Source organism: Ahaetulla prasina, chromosome 2 (genome assembly GCF_028640845.1).
Source record: "Ahaetulla prasina isolate Xishuangbanna chromosome 2, ASM2864084v1, whole genome shotgun sequence".
Taxonomy (NCBI): domain Eukaryota; kingdom Metazoa; phylum Chordata; class Lepidosauria; order Squamata; family Colubridae; genus Ahaetulla; species Ahaetulla prasina.
This window is the reverse complement of record NC_080540.1, coordinates 172,101,979-172,117,798: the sequence shown is the minus strand read 5'-3', so window position 1 is coordinate 172,117,798 and position 15,820 is coordinate 172,101,979. Positions and strand designations below refer to the sequence as shown.

At 47.1% G+C, this 15,820-nt stretch overlaps 1 protein-coding gene across 1 annotated transcript; it reads right to left on the bottom strand.

Moving 5' to 3' along the window:
- Positions 1-6,933: 6,933 nt before the first annotated feature.
- Positions 6,934-13,008, bottom strand: LOC131191158 (lysozyme C-3-like). Its single transcript, XM_058169001.1, has 4 exons — positions 12,829-13,008; positions 11,948-12,109; positions 8,744-8,822; positions 6,934-7,213 (listed from the first exon to the last, which is right to left on the bottom strand). The coding sequence occupies exons 1-4, from the start codon at positions 12,962-12,964 to the stop codon at positions 7,147-7,149; spliced, it is 444 nt and encodes a 147-aa protein (XP_058024984.1). The 5' UTR covers positions 12,965-13,008; the 3' UTR covers positions 6,934-7,146.
- Positions 13,009-15,820: the final 2,812 nt, after the last annotated feature.

Below are 15,820 nucleotides of genomic sequence, written 5' to 3'. Positions count from 1 at the left end.
CAACGCCCCCGCCGTCTTCCAACATTTTATGAACGATGTGTTCCGGGACATGTTGGATCGGTTCGTGGTGATCTACCTGAACGACATCCTGGTCTACTCCCGGTCCAGGGAAAGTCACCTCCAGCACCTCCGCCTGGTCCTGCAGCGCCTGCGGGAGCACCAGCTCTACGCCAAGCTGGAGAAGTGCTTTTTCCTCCGGTCGTCCATCGAGTTCCTCGGGCACATCCTCTCACCCGAGGGGATCGCCATGGACCCGCGCAAGGTGGAGGCCCTGAGCAGCTGGGAAGCCCCGCGTCGGGTGAAGGATGTCCAGCGGCTGCTGGGCTTCGCCAATTACTATCGGACCTTCATCCCGGGCTTCGCCACGCTGACGGCTCCGCTCACCCAGCTCCTCAGAAGAAGGTCCTGCCCGTGGGGTCCCCGCAGGAGGAAGCCTTCACGGCTCTCAGGAAGGCTTTCGTCACGGAGCCCATCCTGCGACATCCCGACCCACACCGGCCTTCGTGGTGGAGACGGACGCCCAACGCCGCCTCGGAGCGGTGCTGCTACAGGCCCCGGCGGATGGCGGCACTCTTTTCCCGCGCGCATTTACTCGCGGAAGCTCAACCCTTCCGAGCGCAACTATACCATCTGGGAAATGAGTTGCTGGCTATCAAGGCCGCGTTCGAGGCATGGCGGCACCACCTGGAGGGGGCCCGGCATTAGGTGGAGGTCCGAACGGACCATCGGAACCTCGAACATCTCACCACGGCTCGGAAGTTGAACCAGCGGCAGATCCGGTGGTCGCTGTTCTTCGCCCGGTTCAACTTCCGCGTCACCTATATCCCCAGCGGCCACAACCGGAGGGCGGATGCCCTGTCCCGTAAGCCGGAGTACCTGAGCGCCCAAGACCCTCTTCCTCCACGGACCGTACTGCCGGCGGAAGCCTTGGCCGCCGCCCGGGAACCGGTAGACTTACGGGCCCGGGTGCGAGAGGCGCAGCGCCAAGACGCCTGGTCTCAGCAGCGGCGAGCAGAGGCGGGCCCCACGTCTCCGTGGACATTGGAAGACGACGTACTCAAGTTCCGGGGGCGGTTGTATGTGCCACGGGCCGCTCCGTCCTCGTCCTGACCCAGTGCCACGACAACCCTGCCGCGGGCCATTTCGGGTTTTTCAAGACTCTCAACCTGGTGACGCGGACCTTCTGGTGGCCCCGGGTGCGGCATGATGTCCATGCCTATGTGACGTCCTGCGTGCCGTGCCGGCAAGCCAAGGCCACCACGGGGGCCCCTCCCGGTCTCCTCCAGCCCTTGCCGACTCCTGACAGACCCTGGGGGGCGATTTCCATGGACTTCCTGACGGACCTGCCGCCGTCCTCGGGGTTCACCACGGTGCTGGTGGTGGTGGACATGCTCACCAAGATGGCACACTTCATCCCGTGCCGCGGGCTGCCCACCGCCACCAAGACAGCCCGTCTCTTCTTGCAGCACGTCTTCCGCCTCCACGGCCTGCCGGACAGGGTGGTGTCGGACCGTGGGGTGCAGTTCACGGCTCGCTTTTGGAAAAGCCTGATGGCCGCATTGGAGGTGCAGGTGTGCCTGTCGTCGGCGCACCATCCGGAGACCGACGGCGGGACGGAGAAGATCATCGGCGTCCTGGAGCAGTACCTCCGGTGCTTCGTGAACCAACAGCAGGACAACTGGGCCGATTACCTGTCCCTGGCGGAGTTCGCATTCAACAACTCCCAACACACCTCCACCCAGACCACCCCGTTCCTGGCCAACTTGGGGTACCATCCGCGGCTCTTCCCTCTGGCGCCCCCGGACTCCCCGGTTCCCGAGACACAATCCTTTCTCTCCGAGTTGCACGCAGTCCAGCAGATGGTGCGTCGGCAGCTGAATCGGGCGAAGGAGGACTACAAGCGGGTCGCCGATTGTTCCCGATGGGCAACACCCCCGCTGGTGGTCGGAGACCACGTGTGGCTCTCCACAAAGCATCTCCCGTCCGACCGGCCAGTGAAGAAACTGGACCACCGGTTCATCGGTCCGTTCCCCGTCGAGGCGGTCATCAATCCGGTGGCCTACCGACTGACCCTGCCACGTTCCATGTGGATCCATCCCGTCTTCCATCGGTCCTTGCTGGTTCCTGAGGCCCCACCGTCTCCCCTCCAGCGCCCAGCGCCACCCGTCGCTGTCGACGAGGACGGGGTGGAGGAGTACGAGGTGCACAGCATACGCGACTCCCGCTGGCTGAAGGGGCGCTTCCAATACCTGGTTGCGTGGCAAGGGTATGGGACCGAGTTCACCTGGGTCAACGCCTCCGACGTCCACGCCCCGGACCTGGTGCGGGCCTTCCACGAGCAGAACCCGGCCCGACCGCATCCCGATCGTCAGCCCCGGGGGAAGGGCCCTACGGTGAGGGATAGTGTTGTGTCTTGCCCACCCTCAGAGCAGCCGGGGCCTTCTTATCTGCTCCCAAACACGGAGGAATGTATGCCTCCCGACCCCAGTCCTGGCTCCATGCCCAGACAAACTGCAGAAGAAGGAGCACCTCCCTGCCCCAGCCCTAACTCCATGCCCAGGCAAACGGAGCGGCTAGACCCCTCCCCCTCCTCCTCAGCATGTGAGCCTGAGGAGGGTTTACTCCCAACAACAGCTGATTGGAGTGACCCTCGCATCAGAAGATTGGATAGGCGGAGGCAACAGAAGGAAGGGAGGGGCAGGCCTTAATGAGTGCTGAGTCATGGAGCCACACCCCATGGCCTATATAAAGGATCTGCTTTCTGGCAGTCTCTGAGTCAGGCAAAAGTCGAACTTATCTTGCTGAAGTCACTTACTGGTCTCCTGCCTGCTCTGAGGACTTTGCTAGGACTTTGGGCAGAGCTGCAGAGGCAAGCCTGATTCGGATTTCCCTGACCCGGCCGTCAGCGGAGGAGTGGGACACGACAGCAGGATACCATGGTCGATGGTATCAAAAGCCGCTGAGAGGTCTAATAGGACCAGGGCAGAGGAGTAACCCTTATCCCTGGCCCTCCAGAGATCATCCACCAACGTGACCAAAGCCATCTCAGTACTGTATTCAGGTCGGAAGCCGGACTGGAACGGGTCTAGATAGACAGTTTCATCCAGGTACTGGGGTAGCTGACATGCCACCGCACTCTCTACAACCTTCACCGTAAAGCGAAGATTGGAGACTGAACGGTAATTACCTAAAACAGCTGGGTCCAGGGAAGACTTCTTGAGAAGAGGTCTCACCACCGCCTCTTTCAAGGCAGCGGGAAAGACCCCCTCCCACAAAGAAGCATTTGTAATCCCCTGGAGCCAGCCTTGTGTCACCTCCTGGGTGGCCAGCACCAGCCAGGAGGGGCACGGGTCCAGTAAACATGTGGTGGCATTCAACCTGTCCATGTCCTCAGGAGTCACAGGATCAAAACTATCCCAAACAACCTCAACAAGACGGACCTCGCAACTCTCGCCCGGATCTACCCAATTTTGATCCAATCCGTCCCGAAGCTGAACGATTTTATCGTATAGATAACCGTTAAACTCCTCGGCACGCCCTGATAATGGGTCCCACCGTCCCTCCTGTTGAAGGAGAGAGCGGGTCACCCGAAACAGGGTGGCCGGGCGGTTATCTGCCGACGCAATGAGGGAGGAAATGTAAGAATGCTTTGCATCCCTCAATGCCACTAGGTAGGTCCTACTATAGGACCTAACTAGTGTCCGGTCAGCTTCGGAGCGGCTGGATCTCCAGACACTCTCTAGGCGTCTTCTCCGGCATTTCTGGACCGGGAGGCCCTTTGCACGGTCACTCACGCCCTTGTGACATCTCGCCTGGATTACTGCAACGCTCTCTACATGGGGCTCCCCTTGAAGGGCATCCGGAGGCTGCAGTTAGTTCAGAATGCGGCTGCGCGGGTGATAGAGGGAGCCCCTCGTGGCTCCCGCATAACACCCATCCTGCGCAGGCTGCACTGGCTACCTGTGGCCTTCCGGGTGCGCTTCAAGGTTTTGGTGACCACCTTTAAAGCGCTCCATGGCATAGGGCCGGGTTATCTACGGGACCGCCTACTGCGACCAGATACCTCTCACCGACCCGTGCGCTCTCACAGAGAGGGACTCCTCAGGGTGCCGTCAGCTAGGCAGTGTCGTTTGGCGACGCCCAGGGGAAGGGCCTTCTCTGTGGGGGCTCCCACCCTCTGGAACGAACTCCCCCCAGGACTCCGTCAACTTCCTGACCTTCGAACCTTCCGTCGCGAGCTCAAGACACATTTATTCATCTGTGCAGGACTGGCTTAGATTTTTAAATTTAGAGGGGTTTTAAATTGATTTTAATATTTATATTTAATATTTATATCTCTATTTTTAATAATTCGGGCGTTAGAATAAGTTTTTTAAGGATTATTTTAATTTGTATATTGATATTGATGTTTTATATGCCTGTGAACCGCCCTGAGTCCTTTGGGAGATAGGGCGGTATATAAATTCGAATAATAAATAAATAAATAATAAATAAATAAATAAATTTCATCTCCCTCAGCTCCTTGGAGAACCAAGGAGCTGGTTGAGATCGGCGTCGGGTCAGAGGCCGCAAAGGCACGACACAGTCCAAAGCTCCAGCCGCGGCCTGTTCCCAGGCCGCGACTAGTTCTTCAGTCATGCCGTGGGCCAGATTCTCGGGAAACGGCCCAAGCTCCGTCAGGAACCTCTCTGGATCCATCAGGCGCCTGGGACGGAACCAACACATTGGTTCCGTCTCCCTGCGGTGGTGGGTAGCGGTCAGAAAGTCTAGACGAAGGAGAAAACGATCTGACCATGACAAAGTTTCGACCACTAAATCACTTAAAATCAGATCATTCAACCACTGGCCAGAGATAAAAATCAAATCTAGGGTGCCACCCCCGATGGGGGTAGGGCAGTCAACTAATTGCGTCAGGTCCATGGCCGTCATGGAGGCCATGAACTCCCGAGCCACCGAAGACGCCACGCCAGTTGATGGCAGATTGAAATCCCCCATGACCAACAGTCTAGGGGTTTCAACTGCCAACCCCGTCAGCAGCTCCAACAGCTCGGGCAGGGCTGTTGTCACGCAGCAAGGAGCCAGGTACGTGATCAACAAGCCCACCTGAGTCCTACGACCCCACTTCACGAAGAGGAATTCACACCCAGATATCTGAGGCACAGTGGTCTCCCTCGGTTCCAGACTCTCCTTAATAATAACCGCCACCCCACCTCCCCTACCCTGGGTCCTCGGCTGATGGAATGCTCAGAAACCTGGTGGGCACATCTCCACTAGGGGAACCCCCCCTTCAATGCCCAACCAGGTTTCTGTAATGCCCATAACGTCCGTGGTCCCCTCCCGAATTAGATCTGAGATCAGGGGGGCTTTGTTAACCACGGATCTAGCGTTACATAACATCAGCCGAAGGCCCAGGTCCTGAGTACTCTGGCCACTCGGGGAACGGGAAAATCCTGGGGGGCCGGAGCACGCGATCGCTCTTAAATAGCGAGGGCGTACCCCCCGAACCTGATGTGGCCCCCCCTTCCGTCATATCTGCCTCTCCCACTTACCGTATCAATGACCCGACCCTGATAAACTGGAACTAAACCCTCCCCTGTCACCTTAGGACCCGTTAAGTTACCACCGCGAACATCAGCTGGACTTGGCACCCTCCCCAATGGGATTCCCCCTCCACCCATCCTCCCCCCCAACCCCAGCCCGTCAATTTCCCTCCCCCTCTTAAAATCCCCATTAAAACTCCCCTAAAAAAAACGATTAAAACAGTTAGTTAAAAATCCCCTAAGTCTCCTAGATTTAGCATGCCAACTCTCGGGGTTCCAAAACCCATCCTCAAGGTGGGCCCTCGATAGTGTGGAGGGTCAAACCTGCAAGAGAGGGGAATCTTGCAGGGCAAGAAGGTCCGCAGTTGAAAATCTCCGCATAACAAAAAGTACGGTAAGCAGCCCATCAAAGCCGGTCAAGGTGTCACCACAGCAGAACGGGCTCTCCGGCTGGCAGGATGGACCGTGGACTTCCAGGACTCCATGGGGCTGCTGCTCTACCTCCAAACCCAAATGGCCACCACTCGCCCCAGGTCCAGATGAAACCAGATAAAACCAGCCACTCTCCTCCGACTGAAAACCTATCTAGTGCCTGCTGAAATTAAAAAACTGAATCCTTCTTATGTTGGATCCTTCAAATACCGAATAGCTTGGCCCTCAGTTCTCACTAGAATCCAGGGCTGCAAATTCCCATTGAGTGAGATCACAAGAAGGAGTGTGGATTCTTCCTGGATGAAATTATTACAAACTGGGAGATTTTGCAGGCTGAACCTTGCTTAATGTTCCTGAGGAGTTGCCATTAGCTTTTTCTGCCATCTGCTGCTTGGGGTTTTGTGCGTATGTTTACTTGAACAGAGTTTCCAGCAGTCTTTTCAATTTTCAGCAGTACCACAGCTGGACCATGATTTGTTGTACATACTGGAACTGAGGATGCACAGAATATACTAGATTCAACAGACTAGCATATCTGGACTATGAGAAGAGATGCGAAAAGAACTTTGGAATAGCAAAAATCACAATAGTTTGATCTGTGTCATTAACCTGCTGATGTTGCTGTCTTGTTTGGATGCTCTGGTATTTGGCAGGTAAACTAATGGGACTTAAATGGCCATCAGATCACTTTTTTTAAATAGCAAAAACCAAAAGTCAAGCTTTAACATAACTGGAGGTTGACCATAGAATTTGTCTGGCCTTGGATGCCAGCCTAGAGTTTTCATAGAAGAATTTCAAGATAGTTTACTAATATTGTATGAAGAGATTCATCAAAAGATATAAAGAATGGTTGCTGGAAATGGGTATGTCCAGTCTGATGAAAAGAAGAACTGGTAGCCAGTTCAATTATGTTGTAATAATGAAGGATGAGAGGAAATAAAGCACGAAACAGAGAAGGGGATAATGTGCAATACTCATTTTATTGAAGCAATTTTAAAAAGCAAGGTCTTTCCCTCTTTTCCACCCAGAAACCATTTAAAAATCATCATTTGTATGCAAAGATTCTTCCAGCATGTGGAATGCAGGCATAGAATCAAAGTGCTCAGTGTGGTTATAAAAGGAATAATATCATTTTCATCACAGGAGGAGGAAGAGAAATGCAGAATCATCAAACTCAGAGCCGGCAGCCACTGGTCCATTTTGAAAGATTTGTTCCTTTGCAACGGTTTCTCCAGGCAACCCTTAAGAGAGGAATAAGAATAAAAATAAGCATAATGCATGTCTTTGTACATCACACATGTGATAGTTTCTTTAACATAACAATGAATCTCTACTTGGAGAGATTCAGGAAACTTCTAGGTGAGCTAGTGAAACTATCATTCATTCATCTTTCCTATTCATTGACTGATAAAGTTCTTTTCTTAATTGTTTAAATGAATTTCCTTTCCTCCAGATTAAAATAATTGTTTTAGCTAAAATAGTCCTGACTTTCTATTTCTCACAGTAAAACTTACATGCCACTAATGCCCAGTTGATACTTTGGAATCTCTTCAGAACAGCACACAGAATACTTACATGAATACAATCAAGAGAGTCCAAAGATATTTCAGAAGAAGAGTCCTCCAATCCTCTGCTCGCAATAAAATATCTTATGCCACCAGACTCCAAATTTTGGGCTTAGACAATTTAGAACTACGCAGACCTCAATCTGACCTAAGCATAGTACATAAAATTATCTACCGCAATGTCCTACTTGTCAATGACTACTTCAACCGCAACAATACAGGGGCAAATAATAGATACAAACTCAAGGTAAACCGCTCCAAACTTGATTGCAGAAAATAGGCACTAACAGAGTGGTCAGTGCCTGGAATGCACTACCTGACTCTGTAATTTCTTCCCCAAACCCCCAAAACTTTAACTTTAAACTGTCTACTGTTGACCTCACCCCATTCCTAAGAGGTTGTGTAACTTTGGGTCTGTCACATCCTCTCACTTCAGAGATTTAAGTTGTTTTAAGGAAAATTAAAAAAAAAACCTCTAAGAGGTCTGTAAGGGGAATGCATAAGTGCACCCGCGTGCCTAATATTCCTTTTTTACTTACTCTTTTCATGTATCCAAATTATGTTTATACTTTTACCTGTTATCTTATATTTGATTGACAAATAAATAAATAAATAAATAAACAAATAAAATTCAGATTATTTACCACAAAGCATTTTTATTCTTTGGTTGTAGATACTCAGCTGAAAAGTTTTCCATCTAATGATCTGCTGTTGCCTCCCCCTTTACTATTCATTCTATGATTGGAGGCTTCAGGAATGATCTCTCCCTGCTTCTCACACTGCTAAGTTCTTTACCTACCAGATCTCTGACCCCATGGAGCTCATCCATGGAATTAGAATCCTTGTGTTCAAAAGACCCTCTGCCTAACTCTTCTGCTACCTGCTCCAACTCGGTACTAAATTCTAGATTTTTTAAACTGAAGATGGAGTAATCCATCTATAATCATCATCAACAGCCCCATCTTAAATTGTGTCTCAGGCTACTTTTAAACCAGGATTCAAAAGACTGCTTAAACCCATATTTTAAAGCAACAAGAATGCAAGCATAGCAATAAAAATACAATCTGTAATGTTCAGGAAATATATTTCACGACCAACGCTCAAAAGTTTTACAACAGTCCAAAGAAAGTCATTAAATTTCATGACTACAAGCTTAGTTGCTACCCAATGTTACAAATGGAAGATGTTAATGAGAGATTGACTCACCAGGCATTCATCCTTTGGGGATCACGCACAATTCTCTTAGCACAAATAATATCATCTGTGATGTCATCATTTGTGAAAGCTGCCAGGAAAGGACAAATTGGAATTTATCCAACTCCAGATGTTTCAAAGGTATTTTCAAAGATTTCCATAAACTTATTACTTAAAGCAGATTTTTACCCATCATTAGTTATATACAGTGTGCAATACACTCATATCATTAGTATAAGCGACTATTTACAGAGCTAGCGTAGACCATGAAAAATATTTTTGCTCCTTCTCTGAACATGTAGAGTAACAAGTTTGAAAACTGTAAAGTACTAAGAGTTTGTTTCTGCTCTGGACTGAATATGCTGGACAAGAAGGCATCCCAATAGCATTATTACATTCTTGGACAGGAGCCAAAGAGGAAATATCTCACTTAAGTCCTAAGTTCTAACAAAGGGTAGCAAATGCACAAGGATTGGGTTCTTTAACTGGGTGGGTTTCTGAAGCTGAAATTGCTGTCCTTAACTGGCTCCTCTGACAAGATATTGACTAATTATTGTGAAGATAGGATCATGTGGCTTTCTTACCAAGCAATACTTTTCATTGCACAACAGGGAGAGCCAGTTTATTTATTTATTTATTTATTTATTTATTAAATTTTTATACCGCCCTTCTCCCGAAGGACTCAGGGCGGTGTACAGCCTTATTTAAAACACATAATACACATAAATCCCAGATTTAAAATACATTTAAAATGAAATATTTAACAGGCCAAATTGACTAAAACGATCAAACCCGATATAAACCCTTAAAATTTAAAATTATAAATAGATTAATACATTAAAATTAAATTAAAATTAAGTTAAAATTAAATTAAAATACTTAGGCTAGTCCCGCCCGATTAAATAATAGTCTTCAGTTCCTGTTTGAAGGTTCGGCGGTCAGGAAGTTGACACAGCCCTGGAGGTAACTCATTCCATAGGGTCGGTGCTGCCACAGAGAAGGCTCTCCCCCTGGGGGCCACCAGCCGACACTGTTTGGTTGATGGCACCCGGAGCAGGCCCACTCTGTGGGAGCGCACAGGTCATTGGGAGGCTATCGATGGCAGAAGGCGGTCTCGTAAATAGCCCAGTCCTAAGCCATGGAGCGCTTTAAAAGTGAGCACTAACACCCGGTGCTCTTCAAGGGAAGCCCCATGTAGAGAGCATTGCAATAGTCCAAGCGAGAGGTAACGAGGGTGTGAGTGACCGTGCGTAAAGAGTCCCGGTCAAGAAAGGGGCGTAACTGGCGCATCAGGCGAACCTGATAAAATGCTCCCCTGGCGACGGCCATCAGGTGCTCCTCTAGGGACAGCCGATCGTCCAGGAGAACGCCCAAGTTGTGCACCCTTCCCCTGGAGGTCAGAACTTAACCCCCCTCAGTCAGCGAAGGCGTAAGCTGACTGTACCGGGACGCCGGAACCCACAGCCACTCTGTCTTGGTGGGATTGAGCTGGAGCCTTTTCCTCCCCATCCAGACCCGCACGGCCTCTAGACACCGGTCCATCACCTCGACAGCTTCACTGGGGTGGTTCGGGGTGGAAATGTACAGCTGAGTATCATCAGCGTACAGATGATAATCCACCCCGAAACCACGGATAACCTCACCCAACAGCTTCATATAGATGTTGAACAGGAGAGGCGAGAGAACCGACCCCTGAGGCACCCCACGTGAGGCACCTAGAGGTCGATCTCCGCCCCCCTGCCAACACCGTCTGCGAATGGTCAGAGAGATAGGATGAGAACCACCAGTAAACGGTACCTCCCCCCCCCAATCCCCCCAACCGTCGCAGCAGGATACCATGGTCAATGGTATCAAAAGCCGCCGAGCAATCTAACAGGACCAGGACAGAGGAACAACCCCTGTCCCGAGCCCTCCAGAGGTCATCCACCAACGCGACCAAAGCCGTCTCTGTGCTGTAACCAGGTCTGAAGCCAGACTGGAACGGGTCTAGAAAGACAGTTTCCTCCAGGTATTGGGGAAGCTGATATGCCACCACACTCTCAACAACCTTCGCCAAAAAGCGAAGGTTGGAGACTGGACGATAGTTTGCCGATACAGCTGGATCCAAGGATGGCTTCTTGAGGAGGGGCCTCACCACCGCCTCTTTCAAGGTGGTGGGAAAGATGCCCTCCAACAAAGAAGCATTGGTAATTCCCAGGAGCCAGCCTCGTGTCACCTCCTGTGTGGCCAGTACCAACCAGGAGGGACACGGGTCCAATAAACATGTGGTGGGATTCAGCCTAGCCAACAACCTGTCCATGTCATCAGGGGTCACAAGCTCAAACTCATCCCAGGTAATATCCACAAGACTCGTCCCTGTCCCCTCGCCCGGGTCTATCCAATCAGTGTCCAGTCCATCCCGGATCCGAGCGAGTTTAGTGGTTAAGGCTCCAGGCTACAAACCAGGAGACTGTGAGTTCTAGTCTCACCTTGGAAATGAAAACTGGTTGGGTGACTTTGGGCCAGTCAGTTCCTCTCAGACCAAATAACTTCACAGTGGTGGGTTTCTACCAATTCGCTCTGGATTGAGTGAACCGGTAGCTGAGGCAGCGGGAGGCTCTGCCCACCCACCCGGACGCTTCTGTACTTGCACAGAAATGTCATGCGCATGTGTGAGCACTGACGCGCCCATGAGTGAACCGGTAGCAACAGGTTTTGAAACCCGCCCCTGTTCACAGAGTTTAGTTGTTTTAAGAAAAATAGGAGGAAGAAGGAATATTAGGTATGCATGCAACTTTTAATTGAATTTATAAAAATAACAAAAGTGAAGAAATCTTTAAAAAGCACTGAAGAGAGTGTGAGATAGTTAATGTGAGTGGGACTTCACCACATACAAGCCTTTTGCTCTTTAGATAATATTTTGGGGCATGTTCTGGGGGTTGAAATTGAGATATATATCTGTGTGAAGGAATTTAGAGTAGTTGTGACCAGTTGAGTAGCAGGACACTAAATAAAAGAAGGATAAGAAGCCAACAGAAAGCAGAGTGGCTAGATATTATCATTGTTGACCCAAGCAGGAACTCAAAACAATTTTGATAGGCAGTGTTGGTGAGTATTGACTTGATATTGATCAATCCTTTCTACCCCCAAAATTACAAAGAATACAGGCATATTATCTCACTGTGTTGTAGAACATAATAACAGAATTTTGGAAGCCTGTCAGACTATGTGTCTTACCACTGCAAGGCTTATTGCAGCCATTAGCTGTGCGACCTTGGTAATTGTTGCACCACCAACGGCTGTTTATTTGGAAAATCCCATAGTCGCGACTGCCATCCGAGTTTCGTGGCCCCACAGCTCGGCTGTTGTAATTGCTCTCGTAATAAGCCATACATATCCCTGGAAGAAAGCAAAAAGGGAAAGGAATATAAAAGAGCTGTGCTGCAAATTAAAAAGCTATCCTGGTATTTTTTTTTAAATAGAGCATTTATAACACAATGCTTAACTATCTTCTCATTCTTCCCTCAACCAAGGAAGGACCCAAAAAAATCCAATATATTTTGGAAACTTTCAAGGAATTTTCCTTTCTTTTCTCTTCCTAATTTGAGCCTTCCATGGAGGAGGTCCTTTTTCATCGTGCATCCTTTGGCAATCTTCACATGTAGAAAATCTTCTATGATGGCCCCTTCAATGGTATACTAAATTTAAATGATTTGATGGAATTTGAACGATCTTACCTTTGAGAGGATGTTTATCCTATAGGGATAATCCCTTATTTTTAAGAGAATAAATAATATATTGACTAAGCCATAATTGTAAAAAAAAACCACACAGAGTCCAAGATGGTATAACCATATCGCATTTTTGCAATTATCCCAATCAGGCAAAAAATTGGAAATATTTTACCTTGATAAAAAAATGGGTATTAGTTCTGGGAGAAGGGTGAGCTTTCCTAACAATTTGGGATGGGAAGAAAGCATATATTCTCATTCTAAGAACATTCAAAAGATTCATTGGGAAGGTTGGTTGAACTAATTCTTGAAAGATCTGCCTGATTTTGGATCCCCCTTGCAAATCTGGAATTTGCTATGGTGGAGAAAAAAGGAGAATAAACTCACAGTTTCCCAATTTGTAGCCATAATATCCATCCATGCCATTTCGTTTCAGAATTGAAGCCAGTTCACATCTGGTGTATACTTTGGCTTCATTGGCTGCAATGAAGAGGAAGAGGAGGGCGAGCACTAATGCCTTCATTGCTGCAACTCCTTGGAGGACGATGTCTGACTTCCACAGGAAAACTACGGAATTTTATAGTCACAGCTTGAGAAACTGGCACCTCTGGAGAGATGGTAAACAAGATATGTAGCAATAATTTTCCTATCTGAGGTCAATATAAACTGATAAGCAGGGAGTGCTGAGGGCAAATATCAAGGAGAAATAATAATTATCACTTTAAATTTTATCAGAAGCCAAAACCAACAAATAGTGGACAGCATTTTTAGCTCCTTGACAGATGTTGGATCAATGAACAAGTGCTAGTTTCAACTGTGTGATTGAAGCTGCAAGTTTTTTTATGTGCCTCACATTTGATGTATGTGAAAAAGGGCTTTTATTGTGTGGTGAATGCTGCCTTCTTGACTTTTCAGACCTCCACCCTCTAGACATTCCTCTCTTCCTGGGTAACTCAACATTTAATTGAAGTTTTTGTTTGTTTTTTTATCTGATGAAGTTGGTGGAGTAATGCAACATATTGAAATAACCCAGTGAACTGTATTTTATTTCTTGATTTTATTTCTGTTTTACCCTTCTTACATGTGTCATCAAGTCATTGTCAACTCTCCGGGACCACATAGATTTTTTTCCATTATGATCTGAAATTTATTTATTTTTATTTATTTATTTATTTATTTTGTCACAACATCATACAAAAAGATTATATAGTATATACACATATAAACATATATAGGAAGAAGAAAAGAAAAACAATAGGACAGGAACGGTAGGCACGTTTGTGCGCTTATGCACGCCCCTTATGGTCCTCTTAGGAATGGGGTGAGGTCAATAGTAGAAAGTTTTTGGTTAAAGCTGTTAGGATTATGGGAAGAGACCACAGAGTCAGGTAAAGTATTCCAAGCACTGATGATTCTGTTGCAGAAGTCATATTTTCTGCAATCTAGATTAAAGCGGTTTACATTAAGTTTAAATCTATTGGTTGCCCTTGTATTATTGCAATTAAAGCTGAAGTAGTCTTTGACAGGAAGGACATTACAATAGATGATTCTGTGAGTTAAACTTAGGTCTTGTCGGCGACAGAGTTCCAAGTTTTCTAAGCCTAGGATTTCAAGTCTGGTGGGATAAGGTATTTTGTTGTTTTCAGAGGAATGGAGAACTCTTCTTGTAAAATATTTCTGGACACGTTCAATTGTATTGATGTCAGAGATGTGGTGAGGGTTCCAAACAGGTGAGCTGTATTCTAGAATTGGTCTAGCAAATGTTTTATATGCTCTGGTTAGTAGTGTGGTGTTTTGGAAAAGAAGCTAAAATTAGGTTTACAACTCTTAGAGCTTTTTTGCTATGTAGTTGCAGTGGGCTTTGGCACTTAGATCATTTGACATGAAAACTCCAAGGTCTTTAACGGGATGGGGTCGTCTGTAAGGTAATGTCCATCTAGTATGTACTTAGTTTTAGAGTTCTTTTTCCTATATGTAAGACTGAGCATTTGCTGGTTGAAATTTGGAGCTGCCAATTTTAGACCAAGCGGTTAGATGGTCAAGGTCGTTTTGAATGATAGAAGTGTTGTCTGTGGTGTTAAATAGTTTGACATCGTCAGCAAAGAGAACACAATTACTTGAGATATGGTCACAAAGATCATTAATGTATAGAATAAAGAGTGTTGGTCCAAGGACGCTGCCTTGAGGAACGCCACTCTTGACAGGAACAGGATTTGATAAAGCATTGCCAATTTTGACCACTTGTTGTCTGTTAGACAGAAAAGCAGATATCCATTTGTGGAGGGGTCCTGAGATGCCATAGGATGTTAGTTTAAGGAGAAGTTTATCGTGTACTACTGAGTCAAAAGCTTTGCAGAAGTCTATGTAGATTGCATCTATTGATTTGCCTTGATCTAGATTTGAAGTCCATATGTTTTTGCAGTGGAGAAGTTGTAAGTTACATGATAACTTTTCCTGAAACCAAATTGTTTGTTGGAGAGTAGGTTGTTAGTTTCTAAGTGTGAGGTAATGGATTGATTGATGATAGATTCCATGACTTTGCAGGTGACGAGCAAAGGGAGATCGGTCTGTAGTTTTCGACTAAGCTGGGGTCTCCTTTTGAAGATGGGGATGACTGTGGCTAGTGACCAAAGTTTGGGAAGAGAACTGGTAGTGAAAGCTTTATCAAAGATAATACTTAGGGGTTCAGCTATATTAATGGAAAGTTTTTTTAAGAAATATGCACATAGACCATCAGGTCCAATAGAAAGCGATGGTTTTAAGTTGTGAAGAGCTTTACCAACGTTGTCTTCTGTGAAATCTATATGAGTTAGATCATCATAGTCATTGCTGGTTCGTTTGTGGAATGTTGGATATGTGTTATCGGAGTTAACAAAAACTGAGCCAAAGAAAATGTTGAAGAGGTTTGCTTTGACTGTTTCGTCATTGCATTCTTTGTTGTTAGAATCTTTTAGTGGTGGGATGGATCTTGAATCTTTAAGTTTACTGTTGACAAAATTATAAAAGGCACGATTGGAATTTGTGCGTAAAGGTTTTCTTCTTGCTTGGTGTGGTAATTTGTGCATTCAGTTTTAATTTGGTTGCATATGTTTCTGTAACGGTTTCTGAAGTTTGTAACATAGCCTTTTTGTTTCTTTTCCAGAGGATTTTTTTGATTGAAGCTTTTTATTGATATGGGTAGTTTGTTTTCTTGGACATGGTAGTCATTCGTGGTACATATAATTTAATGACTCTATTGATTTCAAGTAGGAAGATTCTATAGAGGTCATCAGCGGTTATGCAGGTTGCAAACAGATTTTGCCAGTTCAGAAGTGAAAGATCGTTGTTTATAAGGTCGTAATTGGCTTTCTTGAAGTTGTAGTTGGGAGTTCTGGTGTTA

Excerpts from the sequence above, each read along its gene's own strand:
- LOC131191158 (XM_058169001.1), bottom strand. The coding sequence starts at position 12,964 with ATGAAGGCATTAGTGCTCGCCCTCCTCTTCCTCTTCATTGCAGCCAAT. Across the intron at positions 8,823-11,947 it reads CTGCAATAAGCCTTGCAGTG|CTTTCACAAATGATGACATC; the intron begins GTAAGACACATA and ends CTTTCCTGGCAG. Across the intron at positions 7,214-8,743 it reads CCCCAAAGGATGAATGCCTG|GGTTGCCTGGAGAAACCGTT; the intron begins GTGAGTCAATCT and ends TCCTCTCTTAAG.